The sequence below is a fragment of the Oenanthe melanoleuca genome, chromosome 24 (genome assembly GCF_029582105.1).
Source record: "Oenanthe melanoleuca isolate GR-GAL-2019-014 chromosome 24, OMel1.0, whole genome shotgun sequence".
In the NCBI taxonomy this organism is placed as follows: Eukaryota; Metazoa; Chordata; class Aves; order Passeriformes; family Muscicapidae; genus Oenanthe; species Oenanthe melanoleuca.
The window spans coordinates 2,810,483-2,819,355 of record NC_079357.1 but is presented as its reverse complement, the minus strand read 5'-3'; the positions used below and the strand labels follow the sequence as shown (position 1 = coordinate 2,819,355).

General features: G+C 49.8%; 1 protein-coding gene across 1 annotated transcript in view; it reads right to left on the bottom strand.

Annotated features, from left to right (window-relative positions):
* Positions 1–3,013: 3,013 nt before the first annotated feature.
* The window catches only part of GRIK4 (glutamate ionotropic receptor kainate type subunit 4), a 187,805-nt gene continuing 181,945 nt past the window's right edge, over positions 3,014–8,873 (bottom strand). The window contains exons 18-20 of the mRNA XM_056509786.1: positions 8,383–8,511; positions 5,775–5,893; positions 3,014–4,665 (exon numbers count right to left, since the gene is read on the bottom strand). Of these exons, the coding sequence (XP_056365761.1) occupies positions 4,300–4,665; positions 5,775–5,893; positions 8,383–8,511 (614 nt within the window). The 3' untranslated portion in view covers positions 3,014–4,299. The remainder of the gene's footprint in view (positions 4,666–5,774; positions 5,894–8,382; positions 8,512–8,873) is intronic.

The window sequence follows — 8,873 nt, the reverse complement described above, 5'->3', positions numbered from 1 at the left end:
GCCACTTTGTGCCCAGAAGAGTTCAGCTCTGTCTTTTCAATCAGTTAGTGGCCATCAGACCCTAATGGGGTTTCTGGAACTGTGGGTGCTTTATGCTCTGTTCTGCAGGTTTGGGCTGGCTGGGCTCTTCCCTGAGCTGTGTTCAGCCCCTCACTCCAGGCAAATGTGATGTTCCCTCACTCTTAGATCCTTGCAAGTGTCACATCTGATCCCAGACTTGCTTTTCACCATTCCTGGTGGCAGTTTGCAGTTCTTTCTGCCTGATTCTGCCCACACTGGGGCTGTTTCCCTTGCCCTGGAGTGGTGCCTCACTCTCCTCCTGATGGCCACTGCTGCTCTCCCCTCTCTAGCCAAAGTCACTGCAAGAAATTCCACCACCTTCACTGGGTGAACAAGTGAAGCAGAAAAGAAACACCCATCCTGCAGGTAATTAACTGCAGAGCTGAATGAAACTGAAGTGTTGGAGGGGCTTTAATGGCTCATGCCAGGCTTGGCTCATGTCAAAGCCAAGTTGTGGCAGCTTCACCTCAAACCAGTCCATCTTTGCTTATTTGTTCTTACAGAGACTTAGGAACCAGCTTAGAAACCTCCTTAGGAACCAGCCAGCCTCCACTGAACAGTTCTCACCCACAGGTCTCTTTTTTGCCATTCAGAGCCATCACCCAAGAACTACCCAAACCAGTTCCCCACATTCCTGTGTCTATCCCAGTTTCCCTGTGCCCACAGCTGCAGTTCCCAGTTCCCTGCCAGTTCACAGGGATTCACACTCCTAGAACTCCAAACCTCTGCAAAAAAAAAGCTGTTCCCTGTGGATCTTCCTCCACTTTTTTGGGTCACTTACCTGGTGAGGCACTTGGACTTCGAGGAGAAGGGCAGAAGCAGGGAAGATTTCTGTGGAATGGTTAAAAAGATTCCTGTCTCAGGACCACTGAGGGCTTAGTGTCTGTTCTATAATTTATAGCTCAGCATCTCTCTTCCCAAGGTTTTGTGTTCACAGAACAACCCTTTTCTATTTCATGTACACAGCTCAGCTCAGGAAATGCCCCCAGGTTAGTCCAGACCTCGGTAATACCTTCACCCATGAAACCTCTGGGGAAAAAACAGCTTTTTATCATTAGGTGAAAATGGAACTGCCTGGAAAAAACAACACAAACACGGGTTTTAGCCCATGAGGAGAGATTCCAGGCCTTTTAGTTAGGAAGCTGCCAGGCTGCTGTTGACTGAGCCAGGGCTGGAGAATTGGCTGTCAGGGCAGGGAGAGATGTGAGCCCGAAATAGAGGGCAGCAGGAGCCTCAAACACACTGGTTAGAGGGATAAAGCACAGTATTACATTTTAATTGATCTAATCTTTGGCTCCCAGTGGAATTCACAGAGATATCTTACTAGAATTACCCGGGGTTTATCAGGAGACAGCAATACTGGGAAAGTGCCTTTTGCAAGGCAAACTACTCCAGATCTTGAACTGCATTAGCATTGGGGCTGGCTGAGCAAAGGAGCCCCCACAAAGGTTTCAAAGATGAGAGGAAAGGAAAAAAAAAAAACCTGTGGAGAGAGGGAATATGTGAGATGTAAACCCATCTGGGCATGCAAATGTGTGTGAGCACAAACCCAGCACATGCATAATGCTGTCTGCTCCCTCCAGGGTGGGACCTGGAAGGATTTACCAGGGAGCAGAAAATACAGGACAGAGGGACATTAGAAAAGTCATCTCAATGACAGCAGCTTTTATCCTCCTTGTCTGAGGTCCATTTCTGTTCTGAGTACAAAACCTCTGAATATTAAAAAATGAAAAAAAAAAAAATCAATGAAAAGAGAGGAGGGCAAGAGGGACATGAAACAAATCTCCTTAAAATACAGACCCAGATATAAAATACCATGTGGGTGGAGCAAACTAACAGGAGAGATAAAAAGCAGACACTCAGAAACCAGGTGGTTTCTCATCATTTTTTTCCTTGACATCCTCTGTCTGAGGAGATGACTGCAAGATCTTTGGAGATGCAGAATAATGTCTGGCTCTGTCAAGATTTCTCTTTATTCAATGCGGGGAAGCAGTGAAAAAAACATCAGGTCTGTTAAATGATTCATGGAGCCTTTTCTTCTGCTAATCTGTAAATAAATTTTAAAAAGCAGCTTCCCTTTGATGAATATATTCTGCAGCTCGTGGAAACATGTTGGCCTTTAAGCACAACACAGGCACTCTCAGATGTCTCTAGTGCTGCTGTCAGGGCTCTGAAAGCCCAGCCTGGCTCCTTGCAGAGCTCAATGGAGTTTTACTGACTTACCTCAGCTGAGGATCTGCCTCTCCATCCCACGGCTTTTGGGGAGCCTTGCTTATCTCACTGCTCAGGCTCTGCCAGGGAGAGGGGAACATCCTGGCCATTTACAGATGTGAAAGCCAGGAAGGACCTCTCTGAACATCTCATACTACATCCTAAAAAACAAGCTCTAAATCCTCTCCTTGCTGCCTGTTTTACAGTGACTGGGAGGCAGAGCTTCCCTTCACACCCTGCTGGGGACAACAGAACAACCCTACTGTGCCCATAACCCTGGATCAAACCCCATTCCTTGTGCATTCTCAGAAACATCTGCTGGCATCATCAGAACAACCCTCCTGCACCCATAACCCTGGATCAAACCCCATTCCCTGCTGGCATCATCCTGGATTCACCCCTGGGCATCTGGACTCCAACCACCAGGTATAGAAAAGATGGAGCTGCATCCCTGCTCACCCTGCTGTCAGTTCTGAGTTCTCTCCTCCCTCATCACCAGGTATTTGGGCTTTTTTTTAAATTGACCTTTGCTTTTTAACTCCTGTTTTCCACTCAGCTACACATCACAGCAACACCAGGGGTGTGGACACTCTTGGGCAGCAGAGACCTGCAACAGCCAAAGCACCTCTTGCCTGTCAAGTTGCTGGGTTTCTCCCTGAGCAGACAGACCTCAAACTGCCTCCCAACTTTCCTGACTCTGAACAGAGAAGGAAAAAAAAAAAAAAAAACATGATTATACAAGGACATCTTTTATTTCAGTACATTCAAGACAAAAAGAAAAGAAAACAATTCAAGAACAGGATGTACCTTCACTCAAGGCTTTATCTCCCCTGCCCCTCTCCATTGTCATCTCTTTCCTTTTACGACCAGAAATTGCATAGAATTTGTTTTTTCAATCAGAAAATTAAATTTGCCAGTGTAAACCCCACATCTGTACCAAGCAGAGGGTGAGCTGCTGCTGTTTCTAGGGAAGTCACTATTTTCCTTACACGAGATCCCAGGCTAATGATTTTTCTCAAATGCTGTGTGGCTGGAATTCACCCTGGAAATTGAGGGTGCTCCTTGGGGTCACGGATTTGGGGAGCTCGTGAGCCTGGGGCAGAGCACAGAATCACTTCAGGAACGTGCAGAGCACAGCCAGGGACACTCTGGGGGACCCAACACCTCCTCCCTGGGCTGGTGGGGATGGGCAGCCTCCCCCAGTGCTCCCCACTCACCTCCCTCAACAGGTTTCCCCCACCCCATCCCAAGAACAGAAAGGAAAAGGGAAAAAAAAGCAAAAGATAACCCCAGAATGAAAGAAAAGACACAGAACCCCTGAAATTCCAGGCGTTTCAAGGCCTCTTTGAGTTCACTGTGTTTGTTGGCTGCTTTTTGGCATTTTAATATATATATATATATATCTATGGATAGATATATTTCTCTAGATATGTAATTTTAACAACTCCTCAGATGGATTTCCAGCAAATGCTGCTTCTCACAGGGAGCATGTCCCATCCCATCCTCCCTCTCCACTTCAACCCACCTGCCACTCTGAAAAGGAAGAAGAGTTCAGCACCTGGTGCCTTGGAGACTGGGTCCTGACATACCCAAATGAAACAAAAAAAACCCAAAATAATGACTCCTCTTTTCCCACAGCCCCAGCAAATAAAAAGTCCCACCCGGTGCCCTTGGAGAACATCCCCCAGAAGTGATGGGGAGGCAGCGCCAGTGTCCTTTCTCCTGACCTTGAAGGGGGAGAAGTTCCAAGAACCCCTCGTGCCCCAGCGTGGGCAAAACCTGCTGCAAAGCCACCCAGCACATCCCTCCTCCCCAGAGACAACCTCTGCACAGCCACCAGCCTGAGGACCCCCTGCTGCCCCGCCAGTGCCCCCGGGACCGCAGCCAGCCCCCGCTGTCGCGCCCACCCAAAGTCCACCTCGCTCTGGAGAAGCCGGCTAACCGCTATCGATTTAAAAACGAGTTGACATTGTACAAGTCCGTGTTCTGTAAAATGGAACAGGACCCTCCCCTGGGCCAGGCCTGGCGCTACTCGGGCCCGCTGCTGTTGGTGGCCTTGTCCCAGTCCAGGCTCTCCTCGCTGCGCGCCGGTGACCCCGCGGCCGGCCGCGCCCGCAGCCCCTGGAAGCGGCGGCACTCGGGGCACACGCGGATGTGGGTGCAGCCCCTGGCCACCAGCGCGGCCTCCTGGGCCAGTCTTTGTGCCAGGGGGTCCGGCTCGCCCCCGCTGCACAGCTTGCCGTTGCTGAGCGTGGTGGTGCTGCGGGCTCGGCGCTCCTCGGGCGCGGCGGGGCGAGTCCGTGCCACCCCCGCTCGCCGCCGGCGGGGGTGGAAACTGTCCTTGCACAGGATGATGTTGCGCAGCTCCGTCACCATCTCCTGGCACACCGACACCTGCGGGCCAGCGGAACGCTCATCTTAGACAATTAGGGTTTTAGGGAGTAGCTATCTGGAATTTAAATAATTATTTGTCCGTCGTTTTATGTTTGCTCGGCTGTGCTTACAATGGGAAAAGATGAAACTAGTGAGCAGACCCAAAGAAACATAGACAATGCAACCAGAAACTTTGAAAAATTGGACTATCCCAAAGGTCAAGAGTTTAGAGTGAGGAAGACTCGCCTTACTTCCTCCTTTTAAGACCCCTTCCCATGAAAATGACCCAGATTTAATTTAAGAAGTCAATCAATGCTTAATAGCTATTCAAGCTAATTACCATAGGAAGCGGGGGATGGGAGGGGCTGTTATTATGAATATGTATTTGTCTGAATCCTTTGCCAATAAATAGACTTTGTGATCACCTGTGATTTTGCAGTGTGTATTAGAGGGTTACCCAGTGCTGAATACACATACACTTTGTAACTTTAAATTGTTAGAGAGTCTTTTGTCCTTCACAGTTCAGTATTGGTATTAGACCAATACTCTCATTTTGGTAAATCAGGTGAACAGGGCTGGCCTGCTCACCTGAGCCAGGTGAGTCCCCCAGGGGCTCTGCAGTGGCCTGGGGTGATGGGAGGTGTCCCTGAGCATGGCAGGAGTGTAGCTGGATGTGCTTTAAGGTCCCTTTCAACCCAGGCCATTCTAAGAATCTGTATGATTCTTACACCAATTTTTATGGACTCGGTGCTGCTGGTCTTCAACATCAACTCTCAGACATCTACACTTGATTTAACCCACTCCAGCTCTCATCAGAGACCCCCCCGTGTTCTTCATTCCCAGATCAGCACAAGATCCAAACCTGCTGCAGGCAGAAATCCCATCTCCAGGAAAGTGCCTGGATGTTGTTCACATCTTTGATCCCTTTGAAAACCTTTGGAGCGTCTCTGCAGCCTTGCTCTGAGCAGGAGTGCACAAGGAACTCGTGGATTTTACGCCCTGCCCAAAGAACCAAGCCTGCTCCTGTGTTTGAGGTGTTCTGGCTGGGATTGCTCCTCAGCCTGGCTCTAGGACACCCCACAGACAGCAATAAACACACCCTGTCCCCTCAGGACACTCCCAGCTCCTACCTCCGACTGGTCAGAGTGTCGAAGGCTCCACAAAAATTCCAGCATTGCCATAAAAATTGCTACGATTAATCCACAGATGAGCACCACGAAGATTCCACCAATGTTCTCCATTCCCAAGCCTAAAATAAAGCAGGAGAGACACTCTGGAGAGGCAGAGACATCATAAATCTCAAGTATCACTGCACAGAAGCCCCAGGTTTTGCTGTTTTGTTGGCATTGTAGATGCCCAGCCAGGGACCAAAACCACCGAGCCTGCAGTGTCCTATTAATAGCTCCCTGCATGACTCAGATGGCCCAAGTGAGTGACTTGCAATAACTGCAGGATCGAAGATGCCTTCTCAGAAATGATGATTTTGCAGATAAACAGCCAGAATGTTGGAAGGAAGCACAAAGCAATTTGTGGACAAGCCGAAAACAGGTGGGGAAAAAAGCAGGATCAATGGGGGACATTAACCCCTGCAAATTATTCACCAAGATTTGAACTTGAAAAGGAAGAGGAGGTTGCTAAAGGAGCAGAGATAAAGGAGACAGGGAAGGGCTTTATAGGAAGCTGGCACCAGGAAAAGCTCCTTGGAATGCACCACAAAGTGCTGCTGGAAAATGATTCCAGCTGCAGTGGGGAAGGAGAGCTCTGAACAAGAGCAGGATGCTGTGTCGCACTGCAGGGTGACAAAATGGGGTTCCTGCCTCCAGGGGTACCTGGCTGTGGGTTGGGTGTCTCTGCCCAGCACCCCAGGCCATGAGGAGGAAACACTCCCTTCCATGGACAGCTCATCCCACCTCCCTTTGACAACTCGCTTCCTGTGGGATGACCACCATGCCTACCCAGCCTGCATCCCAGAAACTTCAGCAGCTGCAGGAAAATCCACCCCTAAAAACCTGAGCTTTCCATGTGCTGAGGCCATCACTTCACTGCCACCTCAGCCCTGGTCCCCAAAACTGCGCCTCCACTGCCTGTGAGATGAGCCAACCTCAACATTTGCTGTCCTGGGATTTGGTTCCTCTCTCCTGTGCTTGGTTTGGGTTCCAGATTGGATTGATTACTAAAAAACATGTGCTGTGCCCTGGGCTGGCTGTGTGAGGCCATTACTTAACAAGAACATCTATAAAAATCTTCCTCTCCCTCCTGTAGCATTAAATCAAAGTGTAAGAACCGATGATTTATTGACTTGATCTTGGCGTGGCTTTTAGACATAAAACCTCACCAAAATCCTTGTAAATCGCTGACCTGTTTTGTTCTAAAACCTAGCAGGTCACATTTCTGCCTCCTCCTCCGTCATTCTTTTGGCACCACCCCCAGAGCAAAGCAGGGAGTCTGTAAATCAGAGACTTTTCCAGAGGTGCTTCCACAGCAATGGCAAGGCAAAAAAACCAGCCCAGAATCACAATTCAGACACAAAGGTAAAGGCCATCCCCTCCTCCCAGCAGTTCACAAGGTGAATTTAGGGTTTGTACCTCTCTCTGCATGCTCCTTTCATTCTGTCTGGGTGCCACCTCAGACATCCAAGCTCACTGAGAGAAATTTCCTTTTTCCATACAGTTGTAGCCTTCCTCATCTCCCAAACTGAGGGAGTGAGCCATGGCATAGAGAACAAATCATCACAAAAACTTGCCCAGGGTCACACATTGTGCTGGGTAGTGGCAGAAACAGCTCAGCTTGCCCCTTCCAAAGCCATCTCAAAACAGTCCCCAGCCTAGATTCCACCTTAGAGTTGCTTTTGGCACAATCCACGGAGAAAAAGACCCTTCCACCTTCAAAAGTAAGTCCTTTAATAGCAACAACCTGATGTCTTACACCTTCAGCCTGCAGATAAATAGATGGGGCTGTCTTTAGAGCAGCACTGCCCAAAAGTGAGCATCACCTCCCAGCCCTGTGGGGTCCCAGCAGGAACTGCACAGACACACACACACCTACACCTGCTGCAAGGCCAAAACCCCAAAAGAGCTTCCCAGAGCTGGCTTGGCTCTTTTCTCTGCTCTCACAAAGGTCACAAGGCTGTGCTTTTAACTGGGGGGCCCGCTGGCCTCGCAGAAAACACTTGCTGAGGAAAGGGTGGCTGCCAAAACTAAAAAATGCAGCAACTGTGTTAAGCTGGCAACTGCTCTCACGCTGGGACATCAGCCTAATGTGGTGGCTTTTATGGCAATTTGCATAGCATTACCCAAAAGAATTTGCTCCTCAGTTTACAAATGTACTAATAAAGTCCTTGTGTCCCTTCCCCTGGCTGTTTAAAAGACGCTTTCACTTGGAGCCATTAACCAGCGGGCCTGTGGTGGAGATCCATCTCTCTTCAAGGAACCCAGGATTTTGGTCTGATCCCTTCAGCCATCCATTTTCCCAGACATTCATTAGAAGCTAATTTACCCTCCATATGCCTCCAATATTTGTCATTTGGTTGTTCCCGCTATCTCTGCCCCAGGCAAAAACACACAGCGTGAGGCACAGCAGAGCTGTTTGGCTTTCTCCTTGAATTGTGAAGGAAGGAATCTCAGGTCAGGAGAAGGGGAAAAAATGATTCCCAGGCAGAAAACCTGGCAGCTGGGTGTTCATCCATCACCTCTGGCCAGGATGTTTGTGTGCCTGGTCCCCTGGGGGTGCAGGGCTCACCTTTGGCTCTGTGGTCCTCCTCTTTGGGGCACTTCCCTCCTTCCCACCACTTGCGCTTCAGGATTTCCAGGCGGTTGTTCTCCTGCAGCTGGAGGATGGCCAGGTCGAACTCGTCGCGGAACACGGAGCCTGCAACGCCGAGAGGGACGTGGTAGGGCCCCGCCTTCCTCCCCATCATCATCATCATCATCATCATCATCATCATCATCATCATCATCCTCGCCTCTCGCCCCCCCCCCAGCGTGCCCAGCTAGCACAGCTCCTCCCTGGGTGGCTTGGAGGGGCTGCCAGTCCGTGCAAGCCATGGAAAGCTGCAGCCACCCGCTGGGAATGTCACCTGGTTAATGTCACTTGTGGAAGGTGACTTTGCCTGGCCACCAGGAGCCACACAGGCCACTGGAGCAGGTCCATGACAAGGGGAGCTTTGGTTTTTGAATGAGCAGCTCAGTATCCTGCTCCTGCAGACCATGGAGGTCCCTCTCTTGTCATTC